The sequence below is a fragment of the Fringilla coelebs genome, assembly GCF_963513975.1.
Source record: "Fringilla coelebs genome assembly, chromosome: 18".
Lineage (NCBI taxonomy): Eukaryota > Metazoa > Chordata > Aves > Passeriformes > Fringillidae > Fringilla > Fringilla coelebs.
Window position 1 is genome coordinate 7,101,458 of NC_140044.1, and position 20,400 is coordinate 7,121,857.

At 56.0% G+C, this 20,400-nt stretch overlaps 1 protein-coding gene across 1 annotated transcript; it reads left to right on the forward strand.

Annotated features, from left to right (window-relative positions):
- Positions 1–9,231: 9,231 nt before the first annotated feature.
- On the forward strand, positions 9,232–18,311 carry FKBP1A (FKBP prolyl isomerase 1A). The gene is made up of 5 exons (XM_084218187.1): positions 9,232–9,361; positions 9,468–9,515; positions 15,328–15,440; positions 16,161–16,313; positions 17,301–18,311. The coding sequence occupies exons 1-4, from the start codon at positions 9,238–9,240 to the stop codon at positions 16,287–16,289; spliced, it is 414 nt and encodes a 137-aa protein (XP_084074313.1). The 5' UTR covers positions 9,232–9,237; the 3' UTR covers positions 16,290–16,313; positions 17,301–18,311.
- The last annotated feature ends 2,089 nt before the right edge of the window (positions 18,312–20,400 follow it).

Consider the following 20,400-nt stretch of genomic DNA (forward strand, 5'->3'; position numbering starts at 1 on the left):
TTCTTACAGAGATGTATGCCAAGATACTCTGGTGGGAGATGGGGATTTGGATCCCATCGCACTGGCTGTGGTCCAGCGTGAGTGATATTTGTTATCTGGGATGTCAGTAAAACAGCAGTGAGGAGAGATGCCACTGACTCACTTGTACTGTGCCTTATTAACCAAGTTCTGACTCAGCCTGTGAAATTCAGGTGGCTTAGATTAACCCCCGCTGGACAAGGCAAGGCTGAGCTGAAGATGGCACATTGTAATGAACCCTGCAGAGAGGGTGCTCAGCTCCCCCTGGACACAGGAAGTCCTACAGAGACATTAACACAAATTTAATGCTTCCACTGGGAGCAGGGAGAGGGTTTTGCCTCTGTTCTTCTGCCTTGGCTGCTGCAGATAAGTCCAGTCTCAGGGTCTGAGGCAGGATCTGCTTTTAAAGAGCGGCCCAATGGGATGAGATGTGCCAAAGAGACAATTAGCGGGCAGAGTGGTGGTGCCATCCATCCCTGCCAGCCTTTTCCAGTGCCTTCTGTCCTCTGAAGCCAATTTCTCCCTGTGCTTTGCTTTGCCCAGCACTTGCAGCAGTGCTGGCTGTGAGCTGTGAGCACGGCTGCCTTGGGAACGCCGCTGCTCCCACACAGCCAGCGCCAAGGAACTGGGCTCCCACCGCTCTTCATGCAGGAGCAATTTCTGGTCTGTGATGCTGAGACTGGTGGATGCTCTGGGCTACAAAAGGACTGTGAAAGGGAACTGAACTGCACCTTTCTTATCACCAGGTTAAAACACTGCACTGCTAGGGGAGATCTCTTGGGAGCTCACAGGCTGAAGGAGGCTGGAAATTGCAGATCTTCAAATATAAAGGAAAAATGCAGCCATGTATCCACATGGATGTATCCATGCTTCCCATGCTCACTGGCCTTGTCCTGGGACTCTGCACAAGAGCCTGGAGTGACAGGACAAGGGGTAATGGCTTCACACTGACAGAGGGCAGTCAGATGGGATATTAGGAAAAAATTCTTTCTTGTGAGGGTGGTGAGTCTCTGGCACAGGTTGCCCACAGAAGATGTGGCTGCCCCATCCCTGGAAGTGTCCAAGGCAAGGCTGGATGGGCCTTGGAGGAACTTGGTCTAATGGAAGGTGTCCCTGCCTGTGGCAGGGTGTTGGAACAAAATGAGGTCTCTTCCAACCCAAAGCATTCTGTAATTCTGTGAATAAGGAGTCCAAGCTGGGTTCCAGGTCTTCTTTGGGAGAGAGAGGCTTTTGCTGTGGAGTGACCTGTGGCAAGGACCTGCCTGTTCCCACTGCCCTCTCCCTGCCTATTGCTGCCACTCTGCCTGCCTGCTCTGGGTTTCTCATGCTGGCTCTTTGCAGCTGGTGGTTGCTGGTGCAGGAGTGCTGGGCTGGCTCCTGTAGTGCCCTGGAGCTCAGGCAAAGGCCTTCTTCAACACATCCCTGAGATCTCATTGTGGGAGCAGCCTGGGATGGGGAACAAATGCTGGACACAGCTTGACCTTTGAGGAGCAGTAGATTTCTCCACTAGGCTGCAGAAAGCCTGAGAACTACTGCCCAAGTACGTGCTGCACTGTGAGCCCTGACAAGGTTCCTGCCTCTGTGGGCAGGGTCTGGCCACATTCCTCCTGCAGGGCAGGTCATTTCTCCATATCAGCTCCCCCTGGAGCCTCAGAGATGCTGTATCTTGTCAAATCCCCAGCCAGCTCAGATGTCCATTTGCAGCAGCTACTTGATGTGCAAGGCAGAGTCTTCCTCACCCTGGCCAAGGAAGGCTCTGCCTCCCTGCCACATGCAGGATGCGGCCGTGTCTGCCATCACACTTCTGGGCATTGTGAAAGTGCTGAGCTGCACAGCTCGACCCGAGGAGCTGTCCCAGAGAGGAGAGTGGTCCGCACAGAGGTAAGATCAGTGTCCCAGGGTGCTTCTTTCTCACATGCAGAGGCGCATTTCACACGTGCAGCTCACCCTCTCGAGTGCGCTCGCCCACGCGGAGCCTGCCCAGCTCGAGCCGCAGGCTGTGGGGGTGGTTTGAAGTGTTTATGACTCAGGCTCGAGAACACATTGTTAAAGCAAAGCTCTGCGTTGTGGTGTTGTTGCTGACTTTCAAGTGAAACGGGCAGAGCCGTGCAGAGCGCTGTCCTACCTGCTGAGAGCATCAAGGGAACAAAAGCTACCACAAAACCGTGCAGCCCTGAGAAATGCCTTTGTAATTTTAGAAATACAACTGCTGTGGAAATAAGATGTTGTCTGAGTAAGTGCTCCTTGGTGGTGCAAGCCTAATGCCTCAGCCTTCCCCGCGGGACAAGGCTTTTGAGATTGCATGCCTGCAGTTTGGAATACAAGGGACCTGACTCTCGCTGTGGGCTGTAAAAGGCAGAAAGTAAACTGGGACGAAAAGCTGAGAGGCAGGAACAGGCTGGCACAGGGAAGGCTGACACTCTGCTCCCCTGGGTGTGCGGGGAGAAGCTGGGCCCTCCAGCCTGGTGGGCAGAGCAGCATCAGTGTTTTTTCCATGGCAGGGGCTGTGGAGGAGTTATTGCTAATTGCTGCGTGAAGGAAACTCATTCAGTGCCTTCTGGAATGCTGCTTTTTTGGGACTGTGCCCCTGCTTTTGTACACTGCTCCCTAGTACCCTTACAATGAAGGTCTGTCATCCCTCAAGGGTAGCTGTTACCTCGACTGATATTAGTGACACAGTGAACTGTCCCCAACCCAACAAGGCCAGTGAGCTGGCAAGTTGCCCCCTCGCCCTGAAAGAGATGAGAGAAGTGAGAATTTGAGGCATTCCTTGACTCAGTTTCCTGTTCTCCAGCTGTCCATGTGATGCTGCAGCCTGTCCCTCAGCCCAGCCTCTCGCACAGCCCTATGCCCACTGTTCATCACTCCTCACTCTCTGCAGGGCTCTTCTGGAGGAGCTCACAGCCTTTTACAGCTCTCTCTGAACAGGCCTGGTGCCTGAGATGGCCGTGTGCCCCACAGGGCAAGGGAGCCTTCTTGTGTACTTCAAAAGGTGCTGTGGATTTTCTGAGTGCAGGACAGAGCCCACCTGCTGCACTGGAGCTGCTCGGGGATCAAGAAAGCCGAAACATGGTGTGACCAAGAGCCCGAGGTGCTCATGTGCCTGTCAGCCCTGAGCATCATCCAGGGTGGCCTGGGCTGAGAGGGGAGGTCAGCCCTGGTCTACACTGTCCTGACAGAATGCCCTTGGGACAAGACTGCTTGTAGGAGAGTCTTGTTTGATGCTGAGGTGTATCACACTACAATTCACTTTGGGGCTGGGGGAAGTCAATGCTGTAGGTTGCCTCTGGGAACTTGCCAGATACTTGAGGATCAGCGTGGTGTTTACTGAAGTTAACCACATCCAAATAAAAGAGAGGTTTTGCCATCAGCCCTTTTCCTGCTTGCTGAAACATTCCTTGTGCTTCCCCTGCTGATCTGTAGAAATCCCCTGGGCTCTGGTCTTTACAATCTCTCCTCACTGCCTCCATTAGAGACACTTTAAGCCTGATGCAATTTATACTTTTTAATGTTACAGAACTTGAGGCGCTGGATTGTGGTTCAATAGAACAGGAAAGGACAATGTCAGAGCTCAGCAGAGCACTGTGCCTCAATTAGATCTGTGTCTCATTCGTTAGCAGCCTCTCATCTCCTGAAAATATGCCTTGAGGAGAATCAGGGGAAACACCAGAGATGTGACCCTGTTGACAAGACAAGCCCAAGAGGAGCAAATGACACAGATGCTCACTGATCAGCTTTTGCCTTGGAGCTCTGGCTGGTGGAGGAGTGGGTGTGGGATCAGAGAAAGGTTTGGTTTGAAACAGACCTCAATACTTATCTCATTCCAACTGCTGCCACGGGCAGGGACACCTTTCACTAGACCAGATTGTGCCAAACCCCACCCAACCTTGCCTTGAACAATTCCAGGGATGGGGCATCAACAACTTCTCTGTGCCAGTGCCTCACCACCCTCAAACAATGGGTTGGAGCAGGAAAAAAGGCTGCCAGCATGCCTGGTCCCTCAAATTTGCTGTGCAAGAGACTCTGAAGGCGAAAGATCATGGAACACCACTGAGCAGGACCTGGGGATCCAGGCTGGCCCAAGGGAGGGTTGTGTGTTAGAAGCACTGCACCCTGACCAGTGAGATTCCAGCAGCTGGGGAAGCGCCCCACAGCACCTCAACTGCCATGAGCAGCTTGCCTGTGGGTGTCAGGTGGAGCAGTGTCCAGCCAAGAACAGGTATGTTTGTCCTGGGAGGCTATGACATCACTTGGGGTTTAAATCATCCCCAGAGAGAAGCAGCAGCTGTGGTTTAGCTGTCAGCCAGAGGTGTGCATCATTTCTAAGGTGGGATCGTTCCCTGGAGTCTCAGCTGCAGGAGTAGCCAGAGCTGCTCTCTGCACAAAGGCTTGCTCTGTTGCTGGGCCATTCCCTACCAGATGACAGGCAATGCCCTGTGGTTTTTCTTCCAGACTTTCCTGCTGGATGGTGTACAGGTGAGTGGCCACATGAGATGGGGTTACCTGCAAAGGGGTCCAGCAGTCTGGAGCAAAGGCAGAGTTTGGTATGTAGCTGAAAGCCATTGGGAATGCATTCAAACTGGATCAGAATCACATGATCGTAAATATTGGTGGTGGAAATGTTTCTGGGCCATTTCAACACTTGGAGGGGTGTCCAGGGAATGCAGATGAAACACTGGCTGGAACAAGCTGTATCATGCTGCTGCTCACAGGCTTCCCCCAGGACTTCTTTCCATTTCAAACTGTTGTTTCCCTTTTCCCCCCTGGCTGGAGCAATTCCACATCTCTTTGATCATTTTCCTTGGAAGACACTGGGGTGCAGTCTGCTACTGGCTTCCTGGTCAGCAAGAGCCCAAGGAGAAAATACAGCAAAAAGCTGGTCCCATGGTGAATGTCCATGAAGATACCTCTTTGCTGTGTTGAAATTCCTTAAGTGGTAGCACAAGGAGGCAGCTGGGACACTCCACTGGGAGGTGAGGTTTTCGAGGGATTCAGTGCTCTGAGAAGCCAGTATGGTGGGACATATGGAATCAACTGTGCCAGCAGCTCTTCTCCAGGCTCTAACTGGGGACAGATCTTGCATGCAGAGGGTCACTGCTGTCCCAGGGTTCTGCTGCAGGGCAAAGACTTGAGCAAAGTTAAGCAAGAAAATAAGAGATGTTAGAAACTCAGACATCAGGTTTTCTCTCAGATGTCACCGCTTCCTCTCACAGACAATCTCACAGTAGCTGGGCTGTGGTTTGGAGGCCAGGGAAGAGGCTGTACTGGGTAGCTCAGCTTGTGCAAGGAGCAGTGTGACCACTTTATCTGAGGGTCGTATCTGCCCAGCTCTGCTTCCTCCTCAGAGCTGCTCCAAGCTCTGTGCTGTCCAGGCTGCTCTGCTGCAGCATGGTGTGATCCCTACCCTGCCTCCCTGAAATTCCTGTAGCACCTGTTCAGGTACAGCTCCTTCCAGACTGTAAGGAACATGGTGCCTGGGGCTGACTGTCTCACACACCATCCTGTGGGGCATGGCCAGCTGGGGAGTCCCAGCCTCCCAGGGAAGGGACCTGGAACAGAGCCTGTGAGAGCTGCAGCTGGGTTCTATGAGGGATGGATGCAGTTTGAAGTCACTGCCCACTGCCCTGCCTGACTTCTCACCAGGTTTCATGAGTGGCTGAGGTCCTTTTAACCCACGTCAAGTAAAGTGTGGCAGCTAGGAATAAACCCAGGCTGGAGAAGCTGAGTTCATCCAGACACGGATTTGCTGCACTGTCAGGATGTGTTGCTGTGGGGAAATGTCATTGCTTCCTGTTGCTTCCTGTTCCCTGTCCCAAACCCCTCCCTCTCCCAGCTGGCAGGCACAGGGAGGGGGTCTTGCTGCAGCCCCCATCCTGCCACCTCACCAGAGCTTCTTCCAGGGGCTGGCCTGGCAGGTCCTGACAGATCTGGGCAAGGCAGATCTATGTTTTCCTTTAGACTGCAGTGCTGGGAGGAAGGGCCCCCACCAGCCCCAGAGCAGCACTGAGACATTAGGGTGTGGAGGTGTCACTTAGCCTCGTGGGAGCACAAGCAACACAGAGGTTGTTTTTGAGAGGAAACTATTTTTGATCCGTTTTTAGGGAAAATACTGTTGAGATAGTGGATGTCTTTGTGCTCAGACTGCCCTTTCATGGGGAAAGGTTTAGAATTTCTTTGAACAAAGGTGAAGTTGAAGCCAGCAGAGGGTTAAAGCATGAGCAGAAACAACACCTGGCAGCAGGAGGGTGGGACTCAGCTCTGTCCACCTGCCTGGGCCATGTCACCTGAGTAACTTCTGGGAAAACAGGAGAGAATGGGCTGTATTGCCTCCGGTCAGCAGCTGGGAGAGGTTGGCAGCTTGTCCTGGGTTTTGACAGGTTGGGAGGTTATAGAAGAAGTGTCAAATGAATTTCAAGAAGGGCTGAACTTTTTAATCGTAGCCCATAGCTACATCTCCCACAGCAGCATCTTCAAAAGCTGCTGGCACCCCCACATCTCTCCTGGCAACAGTGAGAAGGGGGAAATCAGCCATCCTGGGGCTGTACTGCTGGGCTGGGCTCAGCCTTGTGCACAGGCAGAGAGGGAGGCTGGTTATTTTTAGGGCCGGAGCTGGATCTGACCGTAGGGTGACCTTGCAGCTCTCCAGTCTGGTGCACACTGGCAGGATTTGAGCAAATTGCTCCCCAGTTGTGCGATGAATTAATGCAAAGCCTTGAGTCTCATGGTGCAGCACTGTAATCAGGGGGGCGATGGTGTTCGAGAGCAGTGTCAGGATGGTCACAGCAGCCCTGCTTCAATACCATTTCTCTGATGCACAAAGAACCAAATATTTTTCTCCTTTTTTTTTTTCCCTTTACTGTTGTTTAGTTTTCTGGAGAGTGAAGGCTCTTCCTTGGGATCACCTGGCTCGCCTGGTCAGGTGTTGGGATGCACTGCACTCTGCCCCTGCCTCACTTCCAGTCTGGCTGCCTCTGGGTTTAGGAACAGTACAGGAGCAGGGTCAGTGCCCTGGTCCAGCTGGCTGCACTATGGCTCATCCAGGTGCCATTGCCCTTCTTGTCCACCTGAGCACACACAAACTCATGTTCAGCTGCGGCTGTTCAGCACCCCCAGATCTCTTCCCGGATGTCCAGCCACTTTGTCCCAAATCTGGAGCACTGTGTGTGGTTGTTGTGACCTGAGGGCAGGACCTGGCACTTGTCCTTGTTGAATCTCATACCTTTGGCCTTGGACCGTCAATTCAGCCTGCCCAGATCCCTCTGTGGATCCATCCTTCCCTCCAGCAAATCCACAGCTGCTGGTGTGTGTGGTACCTGCCAGCCCACTGCTGCCTGGGGTGGTGTTTCTGTAGCTCAAATAATGTCCCTTTTATTTTTTACAGTATTAAATCTCAATGGTCACGCTTGTCCCTCTTTCTGACATTTCTGGCATTTCTGACTTTGTGAGTTCTGTCAGCAGATGATCCTGAGGGCAGGGAATCATTGGGGCAGAATTCACTAGTTTTCAAGCCTTTGTGCTTTCTCAAGAGTTTAGGCACCAGAATGTGACCTGGACCTGTCCTGGGTCTGACCAGCTGGACCCTGAGTGAGGGGCTGCTCAAACCTGGCTGAGCTCCTTGCCCCCAGTGAAACACTGCTTGTTGCAGTGACCTTGCTGCTGTAAGATGAGCAGGTTATACCAGGGACTGAAAAAACCCCCAAATCCTGAACCAAAACACCCCACCCAGAGCAAGAGCTGTTGTGCCTGACGTGTGCAAGCGTGCCTGTGCCAGTGAGGCAAGGGCTCCAGCGTGGGCTTACATCCAGCAGCATTTTCCCCTTTCAGATCCTTGTTTATCACTAGTTCTTGTAGAGAGAGCAGGCCCAGCTCTCAGCAAAGACAGCATTACTAAGTAGGGATGAGAACATGCCCCTTTTTATACCCTGTTTTTACACCTTAACTCATGGCCTCACACATCTGCCCTCCTGATGTGGAAAGGCAGGGACCACTGGCACCTTCAGTGTGTTGGAGCTTTAATGTAAAACATAATGCTATGGTATCAAACAAGGAAAAAAAAACACCCTTGGTATTTCAGTATTTAAAAGATACAGGCAAGGGACACAAGCAATTACAACTTGCTTCATGCTATTATCTGTTATTTTAAGAGCCTCCTCCTCTTGTGTCCCATTTTAATGCACTTGCTGAGAATCCTGGCTTTTTATTAGTCTCTTGGCTGTCCTTGGAAATTCTCTGTTCCCTTGTGGAGGCTCAAGTTCACCTCCTTGAAGTAAAGAAATAGGACACTTTGAGGCAAAAATCCTGTGCCTGGAGTGATTCTTTTTTCGACCAAAAAAAGAAAATAGTTGCTGCTGTACCAGAAAAAAAGTCCTTTTGAGTGTGGGATTGTTCAAACCTGCATATCTTCTGCTGAGCCTGTCCCAGCAATGCGGGGCCAGCACTGACCTCCCATCTGCACAACGGGGAGCAGCATTAATCACAGAATCATTATGGTTGGAGAAAACATTTAAGATCATCAAGTCCCAGCATGACCAAGGCCAACACTAAACCATGTCCCCAGGTGCCACATCCACACATCTTTGAAATTCCTTCAGGGATGATGACTCCACTGCCCTGCACCAGTGTCTGATCATCCTTTTGAACCAATTTTCCTCAATATCCAACCTAAACCTCCTCTGGCACAACTTCTTGTCCTGTCCCTTGTTCCCTGGGAGCAGAGCCTGACGCCCATATGGCTGCAGGATGGGAGGACACAGTTTTAAGATGTACCAGGGGGGTTTAGGTTGGACATTAGGTGATATTCCTTCACAAGAAGGGTGATTAGACTTTGGAATGGGCTGCCCAGAGTGATGGAGTCACCGTCCCTGGAGGCGTTCAAGGAAAGGCTGGACGTGGCGCTCAGTGCCAGGCTGTAGTTGACATGGTGGCGTTGGGTCAGAGGTTGAACTCGCTGATCTCAGACGCCTTTTCCAACCTCACTCATTCTGTGGTGGGCCACGCACCCCGCGGCCGCGCGGGCTGGAAATGGCGATAAAGGAGCAAAGCGCGCAGGGCCCGCGCCCGGAGGCTCCCTCATGGCCGGGCCCGCGTTCCCCCGGCAACCGCGCGGTGCCGAGATGGCGGCGGGGCGGGGGGGCGGAAGATGGCGGCGGCCAGGGCGGCACCGCCGGGCGGGATCTATGGAAGGTCGGGCGGGATCTATGGAAGTGACGGGCGGGCTCTATGGCGGTGACCGCCGCGGCTGCGCACACGCGGCCCCTCCTCCGTCGGGCTGCGGGCGCTGCGGGTGCGAGCGGCACCGGCACCGGCATGGGCGTGCATGTGGAGACCATCGCCCCCGGCGACGGTGAGCCGCGGCGAGCCCGCTCCCCCCCACCCCTTCTCCCTGCCCTCCCCGCGGGTCCCGGTGCGGGTCCCGGTGCCGCGGGGTGATGGCGCGTGTCTCCCCGCAGGGCGGACGTTCCCCAAGCGCGGCCAGACCTGCGTGGTGCACTACACGGGTGAGTGCGGGGCGAGCCCGGGAGCGGAGGGGCGGGAGGGTCGGACCGGCCCGGACACCGGGGGAGCGGGGCCTGCCGGCCCCCCCCGCCCCTGGCTGTCTGCAGGGACCCCGGGCGCGGCGGCTCGGATGGGCCGCGGTGCTCCGTGGGGAGGAGGGGGATCCGGGCTGCCACGGGGGCCTTTCCCGGGGGGCGTGGATGAGCCCCCGGGCGAGGGATGGAGGTCCTGTCGGTGCCCCGTGGCCGTGGGGAGGCCCCGTTGTCCCCGTCTTTCCCGCAGCCTTTTCAATGAAGGAGCCTTTCCCACGCGTATCCAGTCTTCCTTCTGGGGGTGCACCGGGGAACGACCCAGAGGGGATCAGGGGCGCAGGCAGGGGCACCCCGGGTGGAGCCCTGGGGGTCCCAGGGCAGCCGGGACCCGTGGGCTGTGGGGCGGCGGGGCCCGGAGCCCTTATGAGCTCCACGAGTCACCCCCCGGGAGCTCTGGGGTCTCCTTCTTCAGAGCGGGGTCCCTCCTGCCACAGCTCCCTGCGGGAGTGCAATCCCCCTCCCCAGTCCTCACCCAGTCCCTTCTCCCTTGTGGGGTGACACCAGGGGTACCCGTGGGGCCACCCCAGACCCACATCCTTGGGTTTTCTGGGGGGACCACGGTGTGGGTAACCAGGGGGCTGTTGAGTGGTCGGGGTAGTGCTTTGAGGAGAGGCTGCCCCAAAGCCAGGTAGGGTCATGTCCTCCAGCAGCCTTCTGCGAGCTGGGGAGGGGAGAAACCAATCTTAGTACCCCAAAAATGCTTTGAGGATCACGCTGGGGGCTCTTGTCCCCCTGGCTGCCTTTTGTACAGCGTTGGCTCGACGGCGTGGTAAAAACGAGTTAATGACTCATTTGTGACTGTTTTTGCTAATAACCAATTCCCCTTCCTGCCCCAGTGCTTTCCACCTCCCCTTGCTCCCCTTGGGGGGCTGGGGTTGCCCCTCTCTGCAGAACGGGGCCCGGCCTGCTGGGAGTGCTCGGCGGGCATCCAGCCCATCTGCTGCTCCTCCATCTCCCCCGTCCTTCCCGTTCCCTCGTCAGCAGGGAGGGGAAGCAGCTTGGTCTGCCCGGCCGCCCCGTTTCCTCTGCCGGTGGAAGAACAAAGAGAGGCTGGCAGGCAGTCAAGTGGCTCCCGGTGGGCCAGTCCTGCTGCCTGCCAGCCCTTCCGACTCCCAACCCTCTGTCTCCCTGCGCCGGCTCTCCCCTCCTGCTGGAGCTTGGCTGCTCTCCCCAGCCCTGTCCCCCACCCCGGCAGAGCTGTTTGGGGGTCACTAGCATCCTGTCCCCACGTCATGGCTCTTCAGGCAAAGTGCTACGTGGTGACTTGCTCACAGCGAACCCTCCCCAGCAGCAGTGATGTGCTGCGCCTGGGAGACGTTCTCTAATTTCCTTTATTTTATTTTTTTGTTATTATTGTCTCCATTTGTCCTTTATCCCCACCCCCGTTCTGTCTGCAGGCAGCTCCTGCCCCCCCGCCTCGGCAGGCAGCAGGAATCAAACACCTCCAGGCCCTGATGCCATTTCCCTGCGTCGGCAGCGCAGTTCCTGCAGCTGGCTCTGCCAGAGACAGGAGCGGGGCTTGGCTCAAGGGAAACCTTACAAACCTTTGATTCCCGGCCCGGTTGCAGCGCTCCCGATCCCAGAACAGCATCAGGGATGGTGGCAGAGTGCAGTGCTGGAGGTGCCGAGCTCCAGGACTCCTTCCAGAGCCCTGTGTTGGCTCCATCCCCAGCTGCCCTTTGCTCCAGTGTTGGGGAGATCCAGCCTGTGGTGTGCAGGAGGCAGTTCTCCCTGTGCTGGATGCACAGTGGTTTGGGTCCAAACAATTTGGGGAAAAAAAACAGCGATCCAAGGGGAGGGATTCTGGGAGCCAGCTTGGTCAGCCAGCAGCTGATGCTGCTTTTGCCTGTGCCCAGGCTCCTGCTCCGTGGGGCATGGCCCTGCTGAGAGCACTGCCCTCCTGTACCAGCCCTGGTACAGGAGGGCAGTGCAGAGGAAAGAGGTGACAACCTCCTTGGAGATGCCAGTTGCTTATGCTGGGGTTGCAGAGATGGAAATGTATGGGGGGAGCTGGTGAAATTGAACCTGTTCCCCCTCCTTCCTTCCAGGTCTTGGGGCTTTTTGTGGAGAGCTTGTGCCATGGAGTGTCCAAAAGTGCCTTCGATGTGAAATCTGCTATGTGGGGCTCTTAAAGGGACTAAATCAAGTTCCCTCATGTGCCCAGTGTGTTCAGCACACTTTGCTTTGCTTGCAGCAACTGGCATGGAATGGAGAGGAGTTTGGGAGTGAATCAGTGGGGAGACAGTGTGGATTGGGGGCCAGAAGAGCTAAGCCCCCCTGAGTCAGAGCAGGGAGCAGAGTGGGGCTGCTGTGCAGTTGGGGGTCCTGCAGTACTGGTGCCAGGGGGACCAGCTGCGTGGGGAGACTCTGGGCATTTCAGGAGGGGAAATGGGGGGCTGTAGTCATTCTGGGGAGTGCCAGGACAGGAACAAGTCTGACATGGATTAGCCAAATGGCTTTGTCTAAGTGGCAAAGCACACTCAGCATGTGGGGCTTCTGAGGGAGTTGGGCTTGGAGCAGAGATGGATACTGAAGGAAACTGCCTTTCTCCAGCAGGTTAGCACTGAGGGGACTGCTGTCCTCCCATTGTGCCTGTGCACAGTCCCTGGAGCAGTGATGCTCCCCTGGCTGCTCTGAGTGCTGCCCTCGATGCTCCCGCTGCTCAGCAAACATCCTGTGGTCAGGAGGTGTTTCCTCCCCAGTGTGCAACTGCCGGTCCATGGGTTGTGGCAACTGTAGGAGCTCAGCGCTGTCTCCTCCACCCCCTTCCCTGCCTGCACTGGGGTCCTCTGTCCTGCCAGGCCTCAACAATAGTGGGCAGAGCCCTCTCCCCACCCAGCTGTGGGTGATAATGGGGTGGGCTTGAGTGACGGGGAGTGCTGGTGGAGGCAGGATTGAACATCATCCAGGCATCCCTGCCCTGAGCAGGGGTTTGGAGCATGCTGGGTATTCCAGGGCTTCTGGGAAGGGTTTTCCATCCTGTCCCAGCTGGAGCAGAGGTGCCTGCCCCACTGCTCTGGTCTCTTCCTGCCTCTCCTTGGGAGGCTGGCTGTGTGCCGGAGCCCCTGGGCAATGGCCGTGCCAAGGATCTGCACCGAGGAGGGGATGGAGGGGGTGCGGGTGGGGCTCCTCCGGCAGAACCCGACCCGGCAGGTTTGTCCCAGGGCTGACTCTGCCTGCTCCAGCACCGCTCTCCGCCGCCCCTGCCCGCCCAGGGGGGCCCGCAGCCAAGTCGCACGTTGCAGCCGGCGTCTCCCAGCTCCTGCCTGCCAAGTGTGGCAGAGACCTGGCAGGGCCACGCTGCCCGGCTGGGGCTGGGGCTGGGGCTGTGCTCCAGAGCCCCCACTCCATCTCATGGCTGCTGCAGCCTCAGCTGTAGGGCTCTCTGTTCCTCCTCACTGTGATTCCCTGAGACCCCTTGGGGTCTGTATAGACGAGCTGGGATTTCTGGGGGCTCAAATCCTTGTGGATGGGAGCCAGGGCAAGTGGGTCTGAGCTCTGCCCTTCTTGCAGGACTGGGGGTGACAAGCATGGAGCCCTGTGAGGGGCTTGGATAAGCTGGGATTTGCCAGGGGCTGTCTGCTGCTCCTGGGCTCTGCTGGGGTATCTGCTTTTGCCAGAGGATGCTTTTCCTCCATAATAGCTTTAAGATCTCGTTATCTCCTTGCTCAGGGAGGGCAGGGATGAGGAAATGGTTGCTCATACTTGTCCAGGGCTGGAGGAGTCTCTCAGGAGGCTTGTGGGCAGACAAAGTGCCTGAGATGTGAGGATGCAGTCTCCGAAGGATTGGAGCCTCTTTGTTTTCCCTGCTGGCATGATGGGGGAGCATGGCCAGCCTCCCACATATGACCTTCTCCATCCTGGTTCGGGAGAGCTGAGTGATCGATCCCTCAGGCTGCTGCAACCAGCATAGTCCATCAATCCCTCTCTTCTGCCGCCAGGGAGCTGCTAGCTCTGAAACACTTCCTGAGGCTGGACTGGGACAGGTGAGCTTGGCAGTGGAGTCGGGCAGTGCCATCCACTCCCATGTAAGGTTGGCAGCATCTCCTGCACTGCTGCAGGACATGGACATGGAACAGGATGCACTTCTGCAGGCTGCAGATGCCCTGGGAGCATCCCAGTAGTCCTTGCTTGCTGTGACAAATAGGTGTGCTGCGTGGCCCCTGGAGTTTTTCCTTGGTGGATGTCCAGGGAGAAGGGTGGCAGAGAGCTGTCCTCTCTGTCCCTCCTCAGCCACCTTGGCCCAGTGCTGCCCTGGAGGGCTCGGAGCCGAGCTGGGGTCATCTGGGGCCACAGCCAGGCAGTGCTGCTGGTGCCAGCCGGCATGGGCTGCCCCTGTCCCTGCTGCCAGGCGGGAGGAAGGCCAGCGGACGGGAGCGAGGAGCAATGCCAGATGGGCTGGAAGCAGGTTCAGCAACAAGAGGTTTATCCTGGAAGGAGGAAATGAGAGAACTCCAGATTTACTATTCCAAAGTCCAGGGCTACAGCGTGACCGGCTGAGCTGACTCTCGACACTTTGGACAAGGGATTTTTGCTGTCTGTTAAATTAAAAACTTAATTCTACTCCCTGAGAGGAGCCCACAGGTCTTTGTGCTTGTTGCCCCTGCAAAAGTAATGTATTTTTTCCCATTCCCTTCTTTCTGTTCAACATTTCCCATCACTGTGGCTGCTGGTCCCTGTGTGCCATTCCCTCTGGTCACTGTTCAAGCAGGGGCTGAGCTCCTCCATCCCATCTTTTTCACGGACGCATTTTCCCTTGCACACATGCCCTGGCAAAAGGAAATCAATCTACCCCATGCCATCCTGAGGAAGTTTGGGTTCTCAAGACCGTAAAGCAGTTTTGAGTGAGGATAGCAGGATTTTCTAGCTGTTTTGGGAAGTAAAGAAGTGTTTTGGAAGAGAGTTTAATTTTGCTCTTATCACACAGGGTTTATTGTACAGGGCACTAGCTGTGTTAATGTAGAACTGGAGCTACTTTACAGGAATTGACTGGTGGAGTTACTGCTCCTATAAGGCAGCGCCAGCTCCAAGATTCCCCAAGAAGGTCAGGCAGGGAGCAAGGGAGGGGAGGAAATTCCTCCTTAGCTCATGTTGGGGAGTTATATTTAGCTCTGGGGATATCAGCCTGGCTCAGCCCATGCTGGGGAATGAGGGCTGCCCCAGGCATACACATCCAGCGCTTGGTGCTGCCTCTCCCCATCGTCATTCCTGGGTCCAGGAGGGATTTGGCTTAGATCAGCTGGGCACAGGCAGGGCTGGAGGCCAATCACAGCCTCCAGATGGGGCACTAAAGTGTCATCAGTGTTTTGGGTGCCTGAAGGTAGAAGCCTGGTGAGTGAGAGGTGTGTTTGCTGGTGGGATGGAAAGTACAGGGTCGGATCCTGCTGCCTGATGATAAATGGCCGTTGGTGGTGCTGCCAGGTGGGCAAGATTTTCTTCCCCTGTCCATCTGCTCCCCTGTCAGTCCTTGGTCCTGGCCCAGAGGAGCACTTCTCTTTGGGCTGAAACAGTTAAGTGTCATCCTTCCCTGCCCCTGGATGGGTGATGCCACAGGGGTTTCCCCTCCTATACAGGTGTTTCCCAGGGAAAAGGAGGACAAGCTGAGACACATCTTTGACTCAGAGCCATGTGACTGTCACCTGCTCAAGCTGCCAGGTCACAGCATCTCACATTGGCATGCATGGCTCTGTCCCTGTATCACCATCTCCCTCTCTCTCCCCAGGTATGCTGGAGGATGGGAAGAAATTTGACTCCTCCCGCGACAGGAACAAGCCGTTCAAGTTTGTGATGGGCAAGCAGGAGGTGATCCGTGGCTGGGAGGAAGGAGTCGCTCAGGTGCCTGGAGCTCCTCTGCCTCGCGCTCCCCGTGCCGGGCTGTGCCGCGCCGGGAGCTGCAGCGTGGGCAGGAATCAGTGTGCATGCAGCTCATTCCCTCTTTTATTATTTCTTTATTTTATTCCCCTGTTCCACCCCCTCAGCGCTGGGAGGTGTGGGTGTGAATATCACCTTCTGCATTGCCACCTGCCAGCTGGCAGGAAAGGAGCCGGGCCAGGCCCCAGCAACACCTACGGCACGTCGGTGACTCAGCGGTGACATTTCTGCTCTGAGTGAGCTCTGGAGGAGCACGGCGGGAGCGCTCAGGCCTCCCGGGCTCCGGAGCCCACGCGCAGGGAGGGCTGGTGGGCACAGCACAGCTCCGGGCTGTGATCCCACGCTGTGGGCACAGCGCAGCTTCAGCTCCTGCCCGCGTGACACTGCTCGCTCTGTGCCGTGCTGGCAGCACAAGCACAAGGATGCCGGTGGCTGGAGGGAATGGCCTGGCATTCCCTGCCTTCCCTTGTGTGAAGGACATCTCAAGCCCTGCTCCTTTTCCAGCCCATGCTGCCTGCCTTTTCCCTCTGACATTCTTCCTGTTCCTCTGCTTTGTGCGGCCTAAGTCTGTACTCTTGGCCAGTGTAGGGAAAGCAGTGGGGACAGGTGTGTGAGTCCCTCCTCTCACTCACCTGTCAGTTGTGCCCATCTCCTGACGTCCCTGTATTTCTGTCCCTGCCCCAGATGAGCGTTGGCCAGCGAGCAAAGATGACCATCTCCCCAGATTATGCCTATGGCTCCACTGGCCACCCAGGGATCATCCCACCAAACGCCACTCTAATTTTTGACGTGGAGCTCATGAAATTGGAATGACCCATCCCAGCACCCTGTCCTCGGGTAAGGAGGGGCAACTTCTGTCAGGGACTCTGTGGACTGGGGACAGCTCAAGGCCCCTGTGTTTGATCTTGGGGCAGTGTGGGGAGGTGGGGTGGAGGCAAGGGGGGAGTCGCCAGTAGTGGGGAATATGAGAAGAACAGGGCAGGTCTCTGTGGGTCGAAGTTGCTCTTGGGACTCTGGTGAGCTGGGCTTCAGATCACTACAGTGCTACATGCAAAGTTCCCAGCCTGGTTCATGTCAGTTCTTTGTGCCTTGGGTTCTGAGTGTTGTTGCACCAGGGGGGCTCAGTTGCCACACCCCCTCCTGCCTCTCATGCTGCCAGGGCATGGCACTGATGGTGTGGGCAGGAGGCAGTGACTATGACCCAAGGGTTGGAGCACTTCTGCTGTGGAGATATGCTGAGAGCTGGAGTTGCTCAGCCTGGAGAAGAGAAGGCTCTGGGAAAACCTTGGAGCACCTTTCAGAGCCAAAAGAAGCTCCAAGAGAGCTGGAGAGGGATTTTGCAAAAGAGCCTGAAGTGACAAGGCAGACACGGGCAAGGCAGAACAGCTTCACACTGACAGAGGGCAAGGTTACATTAGATATTAGGGAGAAATTCTTCCCTGTGAAGCTGGAGGAGCCCTGGCACTGGCTGTCCAGAGAAATTATGGCTGCCCCATCCCTGGAAGTCTCCAAGGCCAGGATGGATGGGGCTTGTAGCAACTAGACTAGTGGACAGTGTGCCTACCTGTGCCAGGAGGCTGAAACAAGATGGGTCTTTAAGATCCTTTCCAACTCAGTCCATTCTGTGATTCTGTGGGGCTCTGCCCTGGGGTGTGGGGTCCTCTTGGTGGGGGCAGGGTGGGGCTGTGCTCTCCCCTGTGATCAAGGCTTGACTGCTGCTCTGAGGGCCCAGTGTGGTTTGTGTGGAGGCTGCTGTGCCCTGGGCACATTCCCTCCTTGTCCATCAGGCAGCTCTGTCACACTGCCTCTCCTCTCTCCACACAGGTTTGGCACATGGAGGAATCCAGAATCTCAGCTTCAAGAAGAGTGCACATGACTTTGTACGGAGCTTTTCCTGATAGTCCACTACACTCATTGTATAACCTTACACCTTGATTGAATGCCTTTGGTCACTAAGCTTTGCGTCTGACTCTTCCTCCTTGTATCGTGTTTTTATGTCTTTTTAAACTATACACCGTAAACCTCAACTCTTTTTGGGTCAAGTTCTTAATCTTATTTTCGTTCCAGGTGTAGACTACATTTTCCCAGTAGCACGCAGATGGGCTGACTTTAGATAGGAGTCATTTGAACAAAAGGAATCCTGTTAGTTACTTGTTTTGGTGCAGATTTATGGTGTTTCCAAACCAGAAATTGCTGCTGCTGCAAAAGCCATAGCAGAGTGAGGTTGTTGAGGCTGAAGGGATGCAGAGAGCAAGGTAGCACTAGGATTGTTTATAGGAATTCTGCCTGGAGTAGGACAACGAGGGAGTCTGGCCTTTCCCTGCTCCCTGGGGAGCAGCACTGCAGGCCTTGTGGGTTTGCTCTGGGAAAGGAGGGCTGCTCTGCCTCTGCTTCACCCTGCCATCTCGTGGTGGGCTTGCCTTCCCCTCCAGACCATTAGATTTAGGGAATTGGGTTTCCACCAGAGCTCCACCACACCCTGAAAATGCCGTAGCATGGAGCTTTCTTTAAAGAAAAAGGAAAACTGGACAAAGGGAAGGTGCTGTCTGCAGGGGAGGTGGTGGGGGCTCAACAAAAACGCTTCTGTCCTCCTTCTTCCCCGTGGAAAGGAACCATCAGCCCCCCGTTGTCCCTGCTCTGAGCACACCTGCCCATTCTCTCCTGCCACCTGATGCTGGTCATCGCTGCTTGCCTGGTCTCACAGGACGCATAGCTGTCCCCTGTGCCCCTCCCTCTGCCCTGCCCAGTCCCTTGGTAACAGAAATTCCCGACGGTCACTTCCTTCTCCGCCGCACAAAGGTATCCAGTTTATTATCGCAATAAAAACGCTTTATGCTGGCTTTTCTCAGCCCTGTGTCCTGGAGGTTCTTCCCTCGCTCGTCTGTCGCTCAGCACAGCAGGGGCTGGGCTGGGCTCGGGGGGTGCTGTGGGTGCTGCTCTGGGCTTGTGGGGTGCTGTGTCAGGCTCATGGGGTGCTTTGGGTTCTGTGCCAGGGTTGCAGGGTGCAGTGCCAGGCTCAGGCAGTGCTGTGCCAGGGTTGTGCTGCTCTGCCTTAGTGTCAGGCTCAGGTGCTCAGGGAGCACAGTAGGGTGCCTGGGGCTCCTGTACTCTGTGGGGAGGTGATGGCGGCCTGCTGGAATTTGCATAATTAATTGCCTCACCAGAACCTATTAAGCATTGCCCTCACAGCCTCATGCCCTTGTGGCTGTGACTCAACCTCGCCTGGAAGCATGAAGGATAGACAGATGCATGTTCCCATGGTCCTTGCAGCTCCAGGGAAGCCTTTCCTTGCACCTTTCTGGATTTATTTCAGTTGTTTTTCAAAGCTGCACATGGGGCACAGCACATCACCTGCTTTGGGCTTTGCTGCTGTTGTGTGTGTAGGATCTGCTCAGGGCCAGTGCCTTGTTCCTCTGCTGACAACCTTTGATCAGTGTGCCACGATTGATAACACAGCCACGATCAATAACACAGCCTGTCCCAGCTGCCAAGCAAAGTTTGTGTGTAATGGGTCCTGGAGGGAGCAGTGGCCCTGGGACAGGAGCAGCTCAGGCACTGGGATGCATCCAGGAGCACCGGTGCTTGCACAGGGCCCTGCAGGAATGCGCGCTGCCCTTAACTGCGGCTCAGTTAAGGACAACAAGAGCTTGGGGGGCACCAGCACCCTGCTCTGCCCTTTGCTGTGGCCGTTTCTGGGTGGAAGCTTGAGGCCAGTTTGTGTTTCTCTTCCTGCAAAGCTTTTTCCTTTAATTATTAACCAGTGCCAGGCAGTGCCATGGCTTCTGGCTGGGGCTAAGCCAGGGCAGGGAGGAAGCTGAGGGAAGCCCCCTGCCCTAGGGCCTTCAGCCCCTGCACAGCTCCTGAAGCATCCATGAGTGCAGGTGGGGTGTGAGTCCTTACAGCTGTGGTTTTACGGGGATGAGGGTTTTAGGGAATGAACAAACTCCAGGAAACAATCCTCTCTGTCTGTGTAGGACTCTCTCTGTCATTGGCACTCAGGCTGTTCTTGTCCTGGTCAAGGCAGCTGGGCACGATCCAGCTAAAAATAACACCAGTAAATAAAACACTTCCTCCTGGCCTGGCACACTGCAGCAGAGGCACAGGGAGCTGGGACGTGCCTGGCAGCGGCTCCACAGCGGGACTGGCCCCATGCCAGGGAGCTCTGGGTGGGTGCCACCAGGTCCAGGCCTGCCTGCACACCCTCAGCACCCCCTGCCCGGCCCCTGGGGACACGGTGGCCCATGGCATCCTCAATGCTGACAGCGGAATGTCACTGGCTGCTGGAGGGCTGGATCCCCAGGTGACATGGTGATGGCCCATGGCAGCAGGATGCCACTGCCACCCCAACTGATCTGTGAGCTGGCTCAGTTTCTCCACCTGCAGCGTGGGACTCCCACAGCTGGCACGTGTCCCAGGTGACGCTGGGAAGGGTGTGGGACACGGGATCCCGGTCACGGCCGCGTCAGCCCCACGCGCCAGGGCAGAGAGGTGTCAGTGGGAGCCACTGCCCATGCAGGGGATCACGGTGGGGACCCCCCTTCACCCCCCAGCAGGGCCTGTGGAGCCCAGGAAGGATAATGGGGGGGGGGGGTCTCAGTCGGGGGGCCAAGCCATGTGCTGGGGGCGGTGGGAGAGGTGGTGCAGTGGTGGGGGGGCACCATGGGGGGGTACAGTCCCATTCCTGCTTCCCCAGGATGCTCAAACCTACAGAAAGCCATCCCTGTCCCTAATCCAATCCCTGTCCCACCCCTGTAGTGCCAGGGCTCTGCGCATTGTTGCCTTCATCTTCCTCTTCCTCTTCATTACCTGTGCCCTACCTATCAGGGGTGCAATCAGCTGAGGCTGTCTGGCCCCTCCCTGGGCTGGGCCTGGCTATAAAACCCAGGGGCCAGGCAGAGGGTGTCACAAGGATCTGGGAGCTGTT